A 21089-nucleotide genomic window follows, 5' to 3' on the forward strand; every position below is an offset into this window, starting at 1 on the left:
TTTGTTATTAAGCGGTTGCCACATGTCAAGCAGGCTTTTGATACTTGTTGATTTTTCACAATGACATTGTTTAAATTTTTTGAATTAATCTTGTTTTTAAAAGTGTATTATGCTTCTTGATTTGAGTGTTAGTGTTTGCCTAAGCCAGGGTTTCCCAAAGTATGCCAAGTGGCCCCTTGGAGGCCATGAGCAGCAAAGTGTAGGGGGGTATGAACAGTAAAGAAGCCACAGGGGGCCTTGAGGTCATAATTTAAACTAAATATTCTGGATTTGTTGATAAAGAGAAAAAAAAGTCTTAAGTGTTTTTTATGGTAGTTTTTAGTACAAGGGGCCATAGCTCTTTTAGTTTCTTTAAAGGGGGCTATTTAAAAATAGTTTGGAAACCCTGGTCTAAGCGAATGTTTCAGGAAGGGTATTCCTTTGGGTGATTTTAGTAGTTCAGGGGGCAACAGAGGGAGGGAGTGACTTTGAAATTTTGGACAGTTATTGAATTCTTTTTTTTAGACAATTTTTAGTTATTGACCTGTTTTGAAAGTTTTTGTTGTAAAATCTCAAACATTTTTATTCACAGGAATGTCTCCCACAGTTATTATAAATTTTGGACAGTTATAGAGTTCTATATATATTATAATTTAGTTTGTTGTTTTGACAGTTTTTGTTTGCTTTTCAGTGTTTGACTCTGATGTAAGATTTAAACAAAAAAGCCAAAGTGAAATATTGTTTTGGTGCTTAATTATCTGCTGATCCATGAGTAAAGTTTATTTTTCATTTTTCTGCCAAGGAGGCGATTATGAAAATTATTTTAGAAAACTTAGGTATAAGTATTAATTTTACAATCAAAAATTATTTTATTTTAGAAATATGTATAAGTAAGATTTTTTTATACAAAATTTAACAACTGTTATTTTATAAGAAAGCTCAAAGAATTAACTGTAAGTCAAATTTTATAAGATACAAGAACACAAACTGCTTTTTTAAATATTGCAATATTGTAAAAACATAAATTTTTTCAATACAATTTTTTTAAGAAGTTTTAAAGTTTACAAAAAATTGTTTACTTTGGATTTTTTTAGTTAGATACCTCAATATTTCAGAAAACATTTCAATTAAAAAAAAAATGACTGGTTGGAGATTTAAAAACACTAAATGACTAAAACTTTCAATATAAGTTAGAAATATTTTTTTTTTGCATTAAAAAAAAATTGCCCTAGTATAATGAATAAAATATATAAGGTTAATATACAATACAGTGCTTATTCACTTATCCGAACTTGCGGGGTAAGTTTTTTTATGTAAACATGTCTGGATAAGTACAAAAAGTTGTTTTTAAGCTTATGGACCACTAAATTAGTGAAATCTTACCATAACATCTAGTATAAGTTTCAAAACTACCCTTAAATACGCCTAAGATCTTTTTTTTTTGCTCTTTGTCATCAACTTTAAAATATCTAGAGCAGTATTGTAAGAGCATTAGTTTTTTACCCCTTTTTGAAAGATCATTACCAAATTTACCCTTAATATTCAAAACAGTGTTTAATTTATGGAAAAATACTAGATTTTATGAACTTTAAGCTTATTAAATATAAAAAATAATAAAACTTAAAGTGATTATTTAACTTTAAAAAAATTACAGTTAAGTATTAACTTATAAATTAAATAAAAAATTGAAAAACATTAATATACCTAAATTATAATAAAGAAATTTACCCCTACAACAAGGTAATTTACCACCAGGGGTAATTTTACCCCAGGTTAAGAAATGTTGATCTAGAGTATTTTCGATATTATGGATTGATAGCTCCCTTACTACTCATGCTCCCCTCACCCTTTTTCTTGCTTATGACTCCCTAATTTTCTATAATGACTCCCAAGGGGACCATGTGACCCAGTTTAGGAAACCCTATCTTAAGTACTTGTATCACAAAAAAAAGTTTGTGCTTAATATTGAAATTATTGAACTTTTTTCTTAACTGAAACTGTCTGGATAAGTGAGCGTCCATATAAGTGACATCAAAATGAGTTAATAAGCACTGTATAAGTTTAAAGAAGTTTGGTTAAAAATTAAACAAGACACTATTTTTAGTGAAATGGTCACTATTACATTTTTGGTTTGTGCCTTTTATAGGAACCTACAATCTCAACAACTTTGATGCCTTATATATCAAAAGCTACTTTGAGCTTTGTTAAGCAATAATAAGGTAAAATAACTCAAGAAACCAAGATCATCTAGTAAACAACAACTTGGATCCTCTTATGACCTTAGTATTTATGAAGTCTTTTTTCATAAAACACTTAGTTTTTGGCATGCATTTTATGTAAAGGACTCTTTGCTTTGATTTTCAAAGTTTGTTATTTTTAAACCGACAAAAAGTAACTGGTGGCTTTTAGAAAATCTGCAAACTAACACTAAATTATAAAAAGTACCTTTACAAAACTAGGTTACATTTTATTATGATTTTTACAGCCATCAGGCACTGAATAACTTAGAAAAAAGACCTAAATTTGTGTTGATAAAGTTTAAAATAAAAATGTTGTACACTTAAAAATATTTTATTTTTACATTGAAAATTAAACTTGCCTTACTTAACAGCCGAAGAAATGTGCCATCTGCCGTCTCCCTTCTGCGTTTATAGGTTCAAAATGCCAGCGTTGTTGTCACTTGCTCCAGAAGTACGGCAAGCCTGTTGTCTGTCACGGATGTCTCTCCAAGTGCGCGTTTGACAGCCCAAAAACCAAGGTTTGTTGGATTAATTGTATATGAATGCTATGATATGTATTGTTTGTTTTTTAACTGTGTATTTATTGAGTCTTTGAACTAAAGTTTGTCATTCTAATTGGTTTTGTGTTAGTTTTTGATATACTTTTTTTTTTAGATTAATTGAATAAGGCTATTTTTAACAAGTAATTGCTGACCATAAATAACTTGTTATTGTATTTTAGCTTATTGTTATTACATGCATTAATGATTTTGTTTAAGTTTATTTTTAAGTATTTTGTATTACCCTTTTTGATCAAAAGTGTATATAAAATACTGAAAAATTAATTTGTTGTATTTGTTAGCCAAACTTAACAAACGTTTTATATAAGAACTTGGTTTTATGTTTATTCTACTTATTACATACCGTCATGAGGCATAATTTTGAAATTGTTTTTATGATGTTGAGTTTAACTTATTTTCAAAAGTTAGTGTGTAAGGCTAAAAGTATAGTTTTAATATTCTATTTTTTATGTTCATTTTATACACTATAGTTGTTATTTAAACTATTTAAATTGAAACTAGTAAGAAAATTATTTAAAAATGTATTCAAAGTTTTATTTTGTTATGATTTTGAAAATCAAGTACAATAAGTAAATATTTTTGATACTAATTCTTAAAGTATAACACTAGCTTACTTTTCAAACTTTATTAATCACATTTAAAAAACTTTGATAGTGTTATTAGTTTTTGCTCAAAAACAAGTAAGTCTACAAATCAACACGAAAAAAAAAATAATGAGAAAAACTGTTTGTTTGTACAGATATTGCTGTTGTAGTTGTTTGCATTAGATTAAGTTTGATATGAACTGATAAGTTTGTAAGTTTTAAATTTTTTGTTATAGTTGTATAATATTGCTTTTAAAAGTTGATCTGTAATGTTCTGTCGAGTGTGGAGTATAGCATGAAATATATTATAAACATATGATCTTGACTAAAGTACAAGCAAAACAATAAAATTATAATTATTTATTTCTCGTATACATATTAAACTTTCTTGAATGGTCTTCCCTTAGTTCATTTTTAAGCTTGATACTACATATATCTATTACCAATCTCAAATTTCTCAAATAATGATTGTTTTTACTTATTTCAGATTTAATGAAAATTACTTCAGCCTTTTGACTATGTTTTATTTTAGATTTGTATATTCTAGAACAGGGGTCGGCAGGCAGTTGGTGGTCGCGGGCCAAATTTCAAGTTTACAAAGTCTTCGCGGGCCGCAGTTTTAGCTTTAGTGACATTTGACTAATCTTTTGGTTTTAGTTTTAGTCACACCAAAGAAAGTCCTACTTTTATTCACCTTATCATTTTAAATAACTTTTAGCTATACATAGAATGACTATTTAAATTAAATTAAATAAGATTTAAATAAAATTTACATTGACTAATATACTTAAGTGTTAATAAACTATGTACTTTCATAAGCACTTACTAAGTTAAATTTAATACTTTTGTAATTTTACATACAATTTAACTCTCTATAAAAACCGAACTTGAAAGACAATTTATTAGTTACTTTTATAAATTTGTTATATTACCTACACCTTTTTTCATATTTCTAAGAATATTAACTTCAAAAAAAAGTTGTTGCGTGTTAAATAATTTACATTCATTAAAAAATTTTGTAATTAGTTAATTTAATAAAATTAATACCTGTTTGTATTATAGAAAGTTAGAACAAATTCTTAACATAATTAATTCTCGAATACTTAAATAAAATATCTTATTAGTAACTAGTTTTTTACATGGTTGTCACTTAAAAATCAAAAATGTCTGAGTTGTATCAAACCAGCCTAAGTTCATTAAAAGTTTAAAAAGCTAGTAAATCGTTGTAAATCAAGCTCAAGTACCTAGTAAAAATATCATCATCATTAAAAAGTACACAAAGTGTAAAAAACAAGAAAAAACTACAATTAGTAAACTACACTACAGTCATAAAAACTATTCTGGGAATTCTAAGATTTATTTAAAGTGTTTGAAATAAAAGTTTCACACACATCTGAGTTTTCAAGCTTTTAAAATAGCCTGTTTGTGTAGCAACCCAGTTAAAACAAAGTTCACAACATAAAGAAATAACGAAACTTATTAACAGTAAACAAATTACATGCCAAAAATATTTAAGTCAGCTAGAATAGACAATTAACTTTCTTAAACATTTTAAACAAAAGTATAAAACTTAATTGAGTCATTAGCGAAGAGAAAAACCTCTTTTTTATTAAGCATTACAGCAATTCTTTATCTGCAATAAGCATTTAAAAATATTAGTTGTAAAATAAAAGACGAGCAACAAAAAAAAACGTTAGTTAGGATTTATTGCGAGAAACGATAAAAAACAAATCACCAAAGTCAGTTCCAACAAAGCACATGATTATCTTCAGTAACTACAGAATTATCAGAAAAAAGTTGTTAAGGCAAGTTATAAAGTCGCAAAATATATTATTAATAATGAGATACCGTTTATAATTGAAAACTTTTTTAAAGAATTTTTGTTGGCAGTAATGAAAAAACTTTTGTTTATTTCTTCAATGACAACAAAAAGTCCTATTTAGGAAATGCATTAAGGTTATAAAGTCGCATAAATCAAATTATGACTTTAATCAATATGTTAAGATGAGAGCAAAGATAGAAAAACTATTGCTCATCTGAGAATTTTTATTAGAGACGTTTTTTAATTTTGACACTTTTGTATAATTTCTTGGTTTAGTTCAAAGACGAAGCACAACAATCGGTGAAATTTTACAAGTAAAGGTGCAATGCACCAAAAGTTTTTAGAAGTACAATTCCTTCTTTTATTTTTACTATAAAGTTGAAATGAAGTTTAAAAAATGTCTTAAAAAGTATATCAATATTAAAAAACACTGTTAAGCTACTTTATTATATTTTTTAATAGAGAAATATTTATTTGCTAAATTTTTTGTACTTTACATGGAAAAATTGTTTGAAACTCCAGGCTTTTTCAAAAGTTCTCAAACTCAAGTTTTTTTCCAAAATTTTTAAGCATACATTTTCAAGTTCAAAGCTTGAACTTGATATATTATAACATATATTATAACTGAAACTAACACTTTGGGTTAAGCAAAACTTACATCATAAGTTTAATTTGCCACTCTTTTAAGCAAAAAAGCCAGCCTAAATTAACAAAAACATTTCTGATACTTTAGTATACAAAAAACAATTCTAGCCAAAAACTTATAAAATGACTTAGTTGGCCTGAGATTTGAAGTCTTCAAATAGTGATAGTCTGAGTGTGTATCAATGTTTATAAACTATCCCTAAGTCTAGTTTATATTAAATAGGTAGCTCCGAAAAACAGCAAATGTGTGTATTGATATGCAAAGCATAAAAGTTAATTTAGTTTGACAAATCAATGTTTGAAAAATGAAAATGTATATCTAACAAAAACTATATTAGTTTATGTCATATATATTGTTTTAATTGTGTCTGTACAAATTTAGATATTACATGTAGAATAAACAAACTTAGAAAATTATGCATTAACTAAACTTAAAGTAACTTAAGTATTTTATAAAAAGTGGTTTAAAATATGAGCATTTTTTTAAGTTGGTGTGCATATAAATTAGTTCAAGTGCAAAGAAAACTTCTAAAAAACAAAAATGTGTCAAAACAAAACTTAAATAAACCTTTTTTTCTTATTACTATGTTATTTTAAATGTTTTTACACTAAAACATAACATTTACAAATAAAAATATATAAAAGAAACTTAGGTATAAAAATGTTGGAAAGAATATCTAAGCTATAAAGAAATGACACTTTAGTTAATTACTGTGCATTACTTTTGTACAAAATGGAAAACATTTGCATTTGGTTTATTTGATAAGTAGGTATAATATAACTAACTTATTAAATTCAAGCACTCTTTTTTCGGATAATTACTTGCTGTTGTAAAATAGAAGTTATTATGAAACTCAGAAAAATATCCTGTTAGAATGCTAATCTGTCTTTTTCACATATTTAAATTAAAGTAGCAACTTCTTCTAATTATTTTTAAATATTATACAGAGACTTAAAACCAAACTAAACAAATTAAATCGAATTACCGAAAAAAATTTTACTTGAAATATATTTTTGCTCAGCGGGCCACTTTTACATGCTCGCGGGCCACAAAATTTTCTTTCGCGGGCCGCATTCCATTCAAAAAAATAACGTGCTCGCGGGCCGCAGATTTACCCTTTGCGGGCCGCAATTGGCCCGCGGGCCGCAGTTTGCCGACCCCTGTTCTAGAAATTAACCATTTGGGGCAGACAAATTTGTTCAGACACTGCAACAGGAATTCATTTAACAAATTAATTTTAATCACTTTACAATGAGAGTTCATCAGTTTATTACAAGACTGAAGAGTTGGTTTAGCATAGAATTTCTTTAATACTTCAAACATTATCAGCTAATTCATATTTAATGCAAAAACAAATAAATAAAACACTCTCTCAAGTTTTTTCTGTGATAGTTTATACGTATTACACTACTTTTCGTCAGTACTTAACAGTAGAACAAATTTAAAACTATGAATAAGTTTTTAAACAAAAACACAAAAAGTTAAAACTAACAAAGTAATAAGCACAATAAATAATCAGTGTAAAGTAATAAATAATTAAACTCAAATACTACTAATGAATAAAAAATAGATAATTTAACTAAATAAAGACACTTTGTAATCAAATTCCTTCTGTTTACACAGTTCTGGTTTCTCCAAAAATATAGAGATAGCCTCCAACTTCACGAGATCAAACACACTATTGCAATGATGGATTATTCTAAATCTGGATATGTCATATTTCCTAGCACAATCTCTATTATTTATTAGATGTTCTGCAACTGAAGATCTTTTTGCTGCGTTTTTTGTTGCTATTGTCTTAATTTCAGGTTCTTGTTCAATGAAATTCAATACACAAGCAGGTAGATGTTCTTTTATCCTGGTTTTTAAGTGCCTAGAGGTCTGACCGATATAGCTCTTTTCGCAAGAGCAATTAAACTTATATACTACACAACTTTTGTCTTGGTCTGGTATCGGGTCCTTCAACTGCACTTTTAATAAAGATTTGAAAGAAATATAACTCTTGGAAGCACTTGATTGTAAGATGTTTTTGTTAAGTCTTTTAGTTTGCTCTCAAATACTCGTGATTTTTCTCTAATATAAGGTAGTTTTAATATTGCTGGGAACTTCTCCGGTCCAAATAGCCTAGGTTGATTTATGTTATTGTGGTGTGATTTTATCACCTTCTTAATCAAATCTGGTGGGTAACCATTTTTTATTAAAATTTCTTTTATTCTCTTAACCTCTGAATGAAGTAATTCTTTCGAACAGATTCTGTATGCTCCGTTTTGATTAGGTTTACTTTTCGTTTCTTACTACAAAACGATTGGTAGTGTAAGTATTATCTCTATATTTTTGGAGAAACCAGAACTGTGTAAACAGAAGGAATTTGATTACAAAGTGTCTTTATTTAGTTAAATTATCTATTTTTTATCCGTTAGTAGTATTTGAGTTTAATTATTTATTACTTTACACTGATTATTTATTGTGCTTATTACTTTGTTAGTTTTAACTTTTTGTGTTTTTGTTTAAAAACTTATTCATAGTTTTAAATTTGTTCTACTGTTAAGTTCTGACGAAAAGTAGTGTAATACGTATAAACTGTCACAGAAAAAAACTTGAGAGAGTGTTTTATTTATTTGTTTTTGCATTAAATATGAATTAGCTGATAATGTTTGAAGTATTAAAGAAATTCTATGCTAAACCAACTCTACAGTCTTGTAATAAACTGATGAACTCTCATTGTAAAGTGATTAAAATTAATTTGTTAAATGAATTCCTGTTGCAGTGTCTGAACAAATTTGTCTACCCCAAATGGTTAATTTCTAGAATATACAAATCTAAAATAAAACATAGTCAAAAGGCTGAAGTAATTTTCATTAAATCTGAAATAAGTAAAAACAATCATTATTTGAGCAATTTGAGATTGGTAATAGATATGTGTAGTATTAAGCTAAAATTGAACTAAGGGAAGACCATTCAAGAAAGTTTAATATGTATATAAGAAATATTGAAACAAAACATAATTATTTATTTAAATTTGTTAATAAATTTGTTTGAAGGTTTTGAATAGTTGTATGATAAAATTAAATAAACTAATTATTGTTAAAAAAATGCTGTTTTTATATTAATAACTATTTTTTTATAACAAAAATACATTTTTTTTATTAATCTTATTTTCAGTTTCTTAACTATTAGTGTTTTTTTTTTCGAACACTGTTAATACTTTTAAACAAACACATCTAAGTTTTTGTCTATATGTATTGATGATCCTGTTACTTTGACCACTTTGAAAATGAAAAGAATTTATTGAAAGTGAAAGTGAAATTTTTTTATGAATAAAAAAACATTATAATTATTTCCGTAATATGACAAAACTATTTACTAACAGCTCGGCGACAAGATATACTGTTTCGAGTGCCTCCTCAAAGCGAAAGAGGAGAAGACGATGTCAAGCAACGGTGGTCAGATGGCCGCAAACGCTTCGAGCGAGGTGGTTTTGGAGGAAGAAGTTGTCTACGAGGTTGAGGAGTGCGTCTACGCTGAAGATCAGGTTTGTATGTTGTTTGTAAAACATGGATGAAAAAATAAGTACATATTTTTAACATTTGATATATATATATATATATATATATAGAATTAAGTTATTTAACTTAATAAATTAAATTTTTCACACTGAACCCACCTTGAGGGCTTTGTTAATAAAAAGTTTTATTCAAAGATGAAAAAACGAGAAGAACTCAAGTTTCGTGATTACTCACTCATCAGCTTCAAAACAAGTTTAAAATAAAGCACAAAACAAAATCACTAATGAAGGTAAAAAATTTTTTGCATAAATAGATTATGACGTAATTTTGAAAATATCAAAAATCGTGCAAAACGGCTTGTGCAAAAACTAATCCACCAACAGACAATAAACTAGCGAAAATTCATATAACTTCAGTGAGTAATTACATATTAGGACAGATAATTGGAAGAGATAAAGATAAAATTAAGATGCAAATTGAAATTTAGGTTATTTTAAGATGAAATTAAAACTTGTTAAACTTTAAAAGCGACTTTTTTATATGTCTACAAGACGATACAAACTCGCTTCTTTTGTTCAAACATCTTTTGTCTTTCAGTGCATATACAACGGCTGATGCTTCTTTGAGACACAGCCTACATATCGGGCTATTGCCGTCGGCTATAGGCTGTGCTCTTTTTATAACTTCCCAGGATATTTCGTAGTCAATGCCGCTGCGCTTTAAGCCACAAACATACTTCGAAAGTTCAGTGTCATTTTCATATATGCCGCCTTTAAAAGATTTTTTATGATTGGCATACCTGAATCTAAACTGAGTCGAGCACAAGCCGACATAGAACCTCGTCTCAACGCCAGAGTTAACTGTGGCCTTGTAGACGATGTTCTCTGAACGGCAATTACCCCCTTTCAAATTATATTTACAGCTACCAGCGCAGCCGCATTCACTTCGAATTCCTGAGTTTTGATTTAAAATTTTTTGGTTGTGTGCCTTAATGATATTCTCTAAATTTGCCGTACACGAATAACTTATTCGCATATTATGTTTGTTGAAGATTTTAGTTAGCGGATTTTGTTTATTGAAGTGTTTCTTGACTAGATTTATAAATTTTCTTCCAATATTAGTCTTTACAGAATTGCTAAAAGGAGGGTTATACCAGATTACATTTCTTTTTCTTTTGTGTTTTTGATTATTGGGTTGTTGCTCAGGTTTTTCGAATTTAAGTTTGTTGTCGTATCCGCATTTTTTCATTATTTTTTCATATTCATCTTTAGTCTTTAAAAAATTTTCTTCTTTGCTTGATCGTTTATTTAGGCGTTGATTTATTATGTTAGGAATTTGTTTTATAATGTTTTTAGGGTGGCTTGATTGTTTGTTGACATACATAATTTTAGCGTTTTGTTTCCTGTAAGGCATAAAAGAGATATCATTCAAGTTGAGCTTCACATCTAGGAAGTCAGTTATCACTAGTGGAGATTCCACAGTGACTCTCAACCCCATAGATTTGAAGAAGGCATGTGTTTGTTTTTCTAGCTTCTCAACTTTAAAGCCAGAAGAGTTGGGCAATACAGCTAGACCATCGTCTCTGTATAGCCCAACTCTATTTAAACCAAAGATATCTTTTAACCCGTCTAACAAGAAAAGTCCAACAAGTTCGCATAGTTCTGCGCCCATGTAAGACCCCTGTGCTACGTCAAAAAGTGAGTTGGTGGTATTTACTCCCTTTCTACACCACAGAGCTCCTTGTTCGCAGAGTACCGATTTGCAGGCATTTCTTATCAGACTTAAGTCCTCGGCAGGTACGCTAATGTGATTATTAGCAAAGTTCAGTGATTTAATCACCAACTCTTCACTAATAGAAGGATAATAATCGACCACATCGAACTTGAAAAAGCTGTACTTCTGTTCCTCTAATCCAATAAACCAACTTAAGACTTGGTCTGTGTTGGTCCACTGCATAAGTTTGGATTTCAGACGCACAGCTTTGTTGATGCGGTCGATTTTGACCTTACATATACGTCCTACTTCAGACTTAGTTGGGTTAATCAATCTACATTTAGGGTGTGTTAAAAAATTCTCTTTGTGGTCTTTAACCGTTATATATGCACTTTTTAACGGCAGTTTTTTTATTCTGTCGTGTATTTTAAGTGTTTTTGTTAAATTTTTAGCTTCTAAGTTTATTTCATTTAAAGTTGTTATATTACATTTTACATAGTCTTTAGTAATGTTGTTAATTAATAATTTTCTATATTCACTCACTGAAATTTCATAAAAGTTTGCAGTTCTGTCTGAAGGTACAATCAAATTTTTGCACTTACCTATATCCCGCACAATTTTTAATAGTTCCGTCTGGAATTGGCTTCTTGTTTTTCTGAATTCCACGTTTTGCACCATTCTGATTAGATCTTCTTCAAAAGCCTGCAGATGTTCTATCGGCTTTGGTGTACGTGTGGTTTTGAAGCCGTAGTTGTCATGATCTTCTGTTGACACATCTTCTTCTTCGAAAAACTTTGCCTTCCACCTCATACGCCTAACAAGATGTTGTGTTTTTTGTATAAGGGCTTCTTTGTATACTGATTCACTTGCATTTGGGATATTTTTCGTCGAATGCTTAATTTCAAACTTCTTAAAATTTGACATCTTTTTTGATCAATTTAGAATTTATAAAAGTTTACTGTGCTCAACTATAAATAGGAGCAATGATAGAATTAAGTTATTTAACTTAATAAATTAAATTTTTCACACTGAGCCCACCTTGAGGGCTTTGTTAATAAAAAGTTTTATTCAAAGATGAAAAAACGAGAAGAACTCAAGTTTCGTGATTACTCACTCATCAGCTTCAAAACAAGTTTAAAATAAAGCACAAAACAAAATCACTAATGAAGGTAAAAAATTTTTTGCATAAATAGATTATGACGTAATTTTGAAACTATCAAAAATCGTGCAAAACGGCTTGTGCAAAAACTAATCCACCAACAGACAATAAACTAGCGAAAATTCATATAACTTCAGTGAGTAATTACATATTAGGACAGATAATTGGAAGAGATAAAGATAAAATTAATATGCAAATTGAAATTTAGGTTATTTTAAGATGAAATTAAAACTTGTTAAACTTTAAAAGCGACTTTTTTATATGTCTACAAGACGATACAAACTCGCTTCTTTTGTTCAAACATCTTTTGTCTTTCAGTGCATATACAACGGCTGATGCTTCTTTGAGACACAGCCTACATATCGGGCTATTGCCGTCGGCTATAAGTTATTCGTGTACGGCAAATTTAGAGAATATCATTAAGGCACACAACCAAAAAATTTTAAATCAAAACTCAGGAATTCGAAGTGAATGCGGCTGCGCTGGTAGCTGTAAATATAATTTGAAAGGGGGTAATTGCCGTTCAGAGAACATCGTCTACAAGGCCACAGTTAACTCTGGCGTTGAGACGAGGTTCTATGTCGGCTTGTGCTCGACTCAGTTTAGATTCAGGTATGCCAATCATAAAAAATCTTTTAAAGGCGGCATATATGAAAATGACACTGAACTTTCGAAGTATGTTTGTGGCTTAAAGCGCAGCGGCATTGACTACGAAATATCCTGGGAAGTTATAAAAAGAGCACAGCCTATAGCCGACGGCAATAGCCCGATATGTAGGCTGTGTCTCAAAGAAGCATCAGCCGTTGTATATGCACTGAAAGACAAAAGATGTTTGAACAAAAGAAGCGAGTTTGTATCGTCTTGTAGACATATAAAAAAGTCGCTTTTAAAGTTTAACAAGTTTTAATTTCATCTTAAAATAACCTAAATTTCAATTTGCATCTTAATTTTATCTTTATCTCTTCCAATTATCTGTCCTAATATGTAATTACTCACTGAAGTTATATGAATTTTCGCTAGTTTATTGTCTGTTGGTGGATTAGTTTTTGCACAAGCCGTTTTGCACGATTTTTGATAGTTTCAAAATTACGTCATAATCTATTTATGCAAAAAATTTTTTACCTTCATTAGTGATTTTGTTTTGTGCTTTATTTTAAACTTGTTTTGAAGCTGATGAGTGAGTAATCACGAAACTTGAGTTCTTCTCGTTTTTTCATCTTTGAATAAAACTTTTTTTATATATATATATATATATATATACTTAATTTATTAGAAAAATAAGATTTCAAAAATACTGGTTCACGTGTTTCATAAGACTAGACGCCTTAATCTTCAGCCAGCTAAATTTAAATAAAAATCACTTTGCTAAACATAGAAGCAAAAGTTATACAAAAAAACAAAAAACAGTATGACGTAATATTGTGCATTACAAGAATTCAGTACAAAAATCGAACAACCAGCAAACTTCCAAACAACCAAAATTAACAAAAACAACAGTTAAGTGACTATAAAATACTTCAAAATTAGTTGTATTTTAAGAGGAGTTTTTTCATATGTCGACAAGACGATATGAATACACTTCCTTATTTAAACAACCTTCCTTTTTTTAATGCATACATAACGGAAGTTTATTCTCTACAAACAGGGTTATTACCATCTGCTATTGGCTGCGCTCTTTTTATCACCTCCCAAGTTAATTTAAATCAATGTTTTTGCGCTTCAGATTAAGGCGTCTAGTCTTATAAAACACGTGTACCAGTATTTTTGAAATCTTATTTTTCTAATAAATTATTTAAAAGCCCTTTAAGTGTGGCTCAGTAGAAGGTGTTTAAGTTTAAATAACAACCTTATTTTATAAATATATAGAGAAATAAGTTGATTAACTTAATAAATTAAATTTGTCAACACAGAGCCCACCATAAGGCATTTTTTAATAAAAATAGTTTATTTAAAGATACAAAAACTTGCAGTTGAGAAGTGCATATGCACGAAACTAGAGTCCTACAAGTTTTTGCATTTAGAACTATATATAAATGTATATATATATATACAATGCATTTAAAATGAAACCGAAAATGAAGACATAAGCCTGGATCACCATGAAGTTTTAGTGATTAAGTTTATATTAAGATATAACTTACAATAAAACTATAACTACATGTGTCAAAGTTAAAAGTTAAGTAAATTTAGATTTAGTAAACTTTAGAAAAACTATTAATTGAAAGTAACTGTTTTTCAGGAGCTTATAGCGGCGCAAGGAAAGGGATTAACTAACGGAAGGTTTGTTTTTGTTTATTGATTAAATAAATGATTAAAAATGGACACCATAAATAGTACTAAAATTAGCATTTTTTAGTCAATTCCTTTGTATTTTTTTTGTTTATTGTGGTAAATATGTTAGTCACTTTTAGTTTAAATATATACTCTTGCTGATCAATTTTCATCAGCTAGTTTTGTTAGTAGATTTTTAAGTGTTGTTAAAAAACTTAATTTTTTCTCACTGTTTACAAGCCAATTAAGACTTTACTTTATAATATGTATTTTAAGTCAGTTCAAAAAACCGGGATAGTTTTAATAATAGGCTAAAAATTATGTTAATTTATTTAAGGTATACTTGTAAACTTTGGCATGTGAATTTCTGAAAATCCTTTGCTAATGTTATATAGGGCTTATTAACATACACTGTACATATTTAAATGTGAGTTTTTTCAGTAAGTATAACTGTTTGTTGTTGTTATTTAAAAAAATGATAAGTTGTTCTAATTAGTTTTTCAATTTAAATACTAGGTCAGATATCATATTAAACAATTTTTGTTTTTGTTTTTATTAAGTATTTGTGATAATGAATGCAAAACTACTACTATAGTTCAATATTTCTTTAAAGTTAATTAAGCTCAAAGTTCTTTCATGCAGTCAAGTAATTTTAGCAGCTACATATTGAATTAAAATAAAAATTGCTTAATTTTATTCCTTACTTAGTTCTAACACCTTTGCATATTTTTAAAATATTCATATAAGCTGCACAGGAGATTAAACTAAGTCAGCAGTAACATTTTAGAATTTTATATATAACTTTATTTATATAAGTTTTGAAAAAAAAAAAAAAATTAATCGATAGTTTTGCACTTTAGATAAATTAAGTGAAGTATTTTAATGAAAGTAATATTTCATAAAAAAGTTAATCAAAATTTTAACCTCCTACCAAATGCTTTGTATGCTTTATATTTTTTTATCATTTAAATTTTAGCTTTGTAATGTTCTATTCAATTTATTTTTTATACTTTTATGAAACAGTAGACTATTTTTATTGCTTTTACGTGATTAATTTAGCATTGATACTATTCGTTGTAATGGTTTGAATGGTGTTTTTAAAAATTTATTCATATTATTATACACTTATATCAGCTATGTTATATATAAGTAGTTTTACGTTAAGTTTTCAAACAATTTCTCTACGTAAGTTACTATATTATAATCTATAGTCTATACCTCATTTTAACATATTTTTCCAAAATTCATAAAGGATTTTACTTAAAAGTACTTATTAAAGATTAAAAAAATAAGTTTACTTGCTAATAACGAGAACTCAACATTAATAGTGCTCTGTTATTTATTTTTTTTTTGTTTACCCCAGCAATTACAAAGAAGTGTATACCCAAATCAACGTATTGAAAGACCCAAGGTTGTCAAGGTATGGTCACAATATATGACTAGTTGTTAACTACAATATATACTCTCAACTTAATAAAATCAATAGTTGTGTTTTTCATGATTTTACACTAAAACTTAATGCAGCATGAGATACTTGATGATTCATTGCAGTCATTATTTAAAAAATTTAAAATCATTCTTTAAAGATTTGTTTCGTGTCACATTGTATTTTACATAGAAATTAAATTAAGTTTTAGAATATTTAAATTTCGAGCGATGTAACAGTTTAAAACTTTTATTTGCAATTCTCAATGTCGAGTTATAAAACAATTATTATTTTTTAAATTTTGCTTGCATGCTAATTAATCTGAATCAGTTGTTCAATACCTTAAGCTGTTTTATAGTTAGTTACTTACAAAATTCCATTGTTTTCCATATTAGTATTTGAAAAATTAGCATTAGTTTTTTAACTCAACTTTGCAGTGTGTCTAGTTAGTTAAAGGAATTAGTTTCTAAAATGCTAACATTAAATTAAAATATCATTGAAAGTTATTTATTTAAACAAAATGCCATAGGGGGAGGTCAAGGCATTCTTTACAAATATTATATTGTGTCAAAAGTTTTAGTTGGACGCAAGTTTTTATATAGTATAAAATTTTTCAAATTCATTCAGTCAAAATAACTTGAAACTTCACTTATATTTAGTCTACTTTTAATTTTTTTTTGAGGAACCCCCTTATCATATCGACGTATAAATATTAAAATCAACTTGTATAAATTAAGGGACCCCCTTCACGACCATAAGTTTTCATATTTTTTCACGATTCAATTTTGCTTTGAAATTTCATTTTGTAAATTTTCTTAACTTTTTTCAATCACTTAATATACATTACTCATTACAATTTGCATGCATTAGTTGTTCTACTTACTAATTTTCTCCTTTTGTGTTTTGTGCCGAAGTTTGTACGTGTTTTAGAAACTAACACCTAGTAACAAACTTACAATTTTGTAGGTCAACTTAGAATGCCTTGTTTTTTACTTTGATATTTTTAAAAGAATACAAATTTTGGGTAATTTTTTTTTTACATTTTCAATTAACATTTTGGATTGTTATCAGATATTTAGTTCTATGTATCGGAAATGACCAAACTTGTCTACTTGATTGTTTTACAATTGTTCGAGTTATCATTTAATGGAATGATTTCATTGTAAAGGGCAAAAACGCGTTTAATAAAATTCTAAAATTTATATTGATAATTTAAACTCATTTTCGGAATTTGTAGGACTGGCAATCAATTTGAACCATTAGCTGAAGGAAGTTTCAAAAACTATTTTAGTTTGTAAACTTGATTGCATGTAAACACAGATGCACAACGTAAATCATAATCATTTGTAAAAATAATACTATTAACAATAACTTTCTTTTAATATTACAAAATACATTTCGTTAGGTGTTTATAAAACCTTAATATTAAAACTGCGAAATAAAAATACTCACTGATAAGTTTCCCTTGGATTGTTTTGCGCGTTTTAGTTTTCGCATAATTCGCAATTGGTTTTTCAACCCAACTTTGCTGTGTGTATAGATATTGTAATGACAAATTATACAGTAATCTACCTTTATTGTACCAACATATGTTTCTGTGTGTCAACGAATCAACACACTTCAACAGGGTTCTGTAAAAAATAAATGCTGTAATGAAATACTAGAAGCTGAAGTGGGTGTATACATGTATACATTTAAACAAAAATAAAATAATTTCTACATATTTTTAGAGGTTAATAGTTTATAATAGGTAAAATACTAAATGTTAAACCAGACTGTTATAAATATATGTAATATTTGTTATTATCAAGTCATTTAAAATAAGATATTTAGTTTAGACTTGATAGTAACAAATATTACATATATTTATAACAGTCTGGTTTAACATTTAGTATTTTACCTATTATAAACTATTAACCTCTAAAAATATGTAGAAATTATTTTATTTTTGTTTAAATGAACAATGATTACACCCACCTCAGCTTCTAGTCTTTCATTACAGTATTTATTTTTTACAGAACCCAGTTGAAGTGTGTTGATTCGTTAACACACAGAAACATATGTCAGTGTAATAAAAGAAGGATTCTGTATTAATTGTTTTTATTTATATTTCAGTGAACTTGTTTCATTAGGATCTTTTGTTAGCAAACTTTTAAATCTATATTTTGAACAGTTAAATATTCTAGTGTTATTATGTTAAACCAAAGATCTGATAATCTTTTGGCCGAGAATTTTGTGCTGACAGCTGTTTAAACATTATGACGTCATACAGGCGGGTGAAAGATGCGGACACGCGTCACAACGTTGGTGTGGTTCCATCCGCTTCAAGCTCGATCACCACTGTGGAGAGCGGAGTCAGCGGAGTGCCGAGCTTGAGTTCGATCAACTCCCTGCCGCCTTTCATCGAAGCCGGTAGTTTCACGTTCGGTGAGTGGTTTGTTTTCTAACAAAAAATAAAAAAAATAATGATAGTAGCAGACTCTCAAGTTATCTTTCAGATACTTTTTTTTATGTAAAACTCAAGTTGTATCTACTTTTGTTTCAGGCAACTAGTACTTTTTTTTATTGTAGAGCCGGCCCGTTCATTGAAGCTGGGAACAGTTTCTGTGAGCTGTATTTACTAACTATCAACTTGGGAGTAAAACCAGTGATAACTTCAAATTATATTTATTTCCTATTTCAGAGTTCTTACTTTTAAATGTTTATTTTGATTGTGTAAGAGTGTTTGATTGTTTAAAAACCTTACAAACAAATATATTTCTGGTGGTAGTTTCAGATTCGGTTGGTTGTATTTAGTATTTAGTAACAGAAAAATAAATGTATAAAAGTAAATTATATACCCGAAAATATTTCCCTTAAATTTTTTTTTAGTATTATTTTAATTTTTGTTTTAGGTAACTCAGGTTTTGTTATAATACTTGATGTGCTACTTGTAACATTGTAACTTTTTGATTGTATATCTATTAAGAATGTTAAGACTAACATATTCAAAATAACTTTTTATTTCAGAGTAGTCAATCTTTTATGGTCATAAAAACACATTGAAAATGTCAGACTTGTTAAATTTTATGAAATTATATAATACTAGCATTAAATCAGTCAGGTAATAACTTAACAATATTTTTTCACAGATGCCAACAATGAAAGTACCAAGGAACTGGAATCTCTCAGAAACGAAGCTTCCAAGTACAAGAAGATAGTTCAACAGAAGAATGACGAACTCTTGAAAAAAGACAAACTGGTCAGTTTTGCATGTGTATTTACAGCATGACTTGTTAGTTTAAATTTAGAAAATTTTTGTTGTTTTTTATCAAAATGTTGAGTGTGCTTTTATCTAAATCTATTAGTATGTGTTTAGTATTCATAAAAACATGTACTTTACAAACGAAAATCTCAAGCGATGATATAGAATATTTGTAATGTGATGTTAAGCAGCAATTTCTTTTTAAAAGTAACAAGTAGAACGAAGTAGTCAAATTGTTTTTTGTTTAATTACTTCTATAACAAAACTTTAAAAAATATTCATAATGAATATTGCTATGTTTGTTTTATTATATGTTTCCTATACATAAAAAATTAACAAATTTTGGTTAGTAATTTAGTATTTTGTATTCCGACTAAATTATATCAGTTAAGTTTTATGACTTTTTTACAACAAGGATAACCAAAAATATAACAATAATTATTTTCAATAAAAACATATTTAACAAAAACTCAGAATTAATTTCATTTCACAAAACAGATAGCAGAACTCAACACCAATTTGGTCCGCATGAAGATGGACCACCAAACGAAAATGAAGAAAATGAGAACTCAGCACGACACGAAGACAACGGACCTGCTCAAGAAAAACATGGACCTTCAGAAAACAATAAAAAAGCTCTCAAGAAACAAACCTTGATGGTTTGTATGCATTTTAAATTTGCAAACTGGTTTTGATTTGTTTGTTTTTAGTTAACTTCACAAGTTTTTCTCATAAAGTTTTAGCAATTTCACATTAGTTGTTAATGCATTTAAAGATTTTGAAGACCTGTTGTGAAGTTTAATAGGAAGTTTTCCAAGTTATAAAAGTTGTAAAAATATTACGTTTATAAAACCTTTTTTTGGATATTAGAAAATATTTGTATAAAACGTAAAAATTTATCGTTACCTGATTTAAATTTTTAGATAAACTATTGAAGTTTTATTGTAAAGTAAGTCGTGTTTTTGCTATTAAGATGTGCTCAGTTTACAAATAAAACTTACCAAATAAAATAAAATTACAACTTTTATCTAGCAATGTTAAAAATAAATGCATTTAAGCTAAGTTTTAAATTTAAAGTGTTACTTTACTCATACCAAAATTTGAAGTTTCAGTTTTAGATTTAAAGTTGACAGTTTTAAATGTAGAAGTTTATTGTTTAGCTTTCGTTTAAAATGTTTAACTATTTTTTTATGATGCAGTGTTATTTTTATCTTTTTTTTTCTGATTATATTTTTTGTTGTATTATTTTTTATTGACTTTCAAAGTAATAAAATTCGTAAATATTTTTTTAGTAATACAACGGTTCTGATTTTTACTTTTATAACTTCTGCAAAACTTACTGAACGTTTTTATAATTGAGTGTTAGATTGTTTTTTTCAAGTATCACAATTTATAAAAGCTTTTAAGTTTCAGCAACTAGTAAAGTTTTCTGTAAAAGTTGTCTTTGCTATTTGATATTAAAAAAAAAAAATGTTTGGTTAAAAAATATTAGTCTGAAAATTTAAATTTTGGTTTAAGTTTAAAAATTATTTTATTAATGTATAACGTTAAGTATTTAACGAGCAAAAACTTGTAAATGTAAATTTGTTTTTTAACTTAAAGTTTTATTTTTGAAAAAAAAATTTTTTTGATTAAATTTTTACATATATGATATTTTGCTATTTTTTCACAAATTCTCATTTCATAAATATTAATTGATATGTTAAATATTAAACATTTTTCATAAAGTTTAGTATGCAGTTTAAATCGGATTATTTTTTTCAAAGTTGTTTATTTTATGAGCTTGAATATAACAATTTTATTTTCATAGACTTTTAAATAAAGAATACACATCAATTAATTTACATAAAAGTTCTAATGTAACCAGTTTCAAACAAAATGACACGTTAAAAAAAATTACAGATTTTGCATTGATAAAAAAACGTTTAATTTGTCATTT

The 21089-nt window shown here is 27.7% G+C and overlaps 1 protein-coding gene across 1 annotated transcript; it reads left to right on the top strand.

Moving 5' to 3' along the window:
* Positions 1-3492: 3492 nt before the first annotated feature.
* On the top strand, positions 3493-19807 carry LOC145828994 (uncharacterized). The gene is made up of 6 exons (XM_082936738.1): positions 3493-3504; positions 9202-9363; positions 14449-14489; positions 18179-18333; positions 19038-19147; positions 19649-19807. Exons 1-6 carry the CDS (start codon positions 3493-3495, stop codon positions 19805-19807), a joined length of 639 nt encoding a protein of 212 aa, XP_082792864.1.
* Positions 19808-21089: the final 1282 nt, after the last annotated feature.

This window comes from Thalia democratica, chromosome 2 (assembly GCF_965202585.1).
Source record: "Thalia democratica chromosome 2, ktThaDemo2.hap1.1, whole genome shotgun sequence".
In the NCBI taxonomy this organism is placed as follows: Eukaryota; Metazoa; Chordata; class Thaliacea; order Salpida; family Salpidae; genus Thalia; species Thalia democratica.

Coding starts and splice junctions, on each gene's coding strand:
- LOC145828994 (XM_082936738.1), top strand. Junction 14,490..18,178: donor AAGGGATTAACTAACGGAAG/GTTTGTTTTTGT, acceptor GACGTCATACAG/GCGGGTGAAAGATGCGGACA. Junction 19,148..19,648: donor TCTTGAAAAAAGACAAACTG/GTCAGTTTTGCA, acceptor TTCACAAAACAG/ATAGCAGAACTCAACACCAA.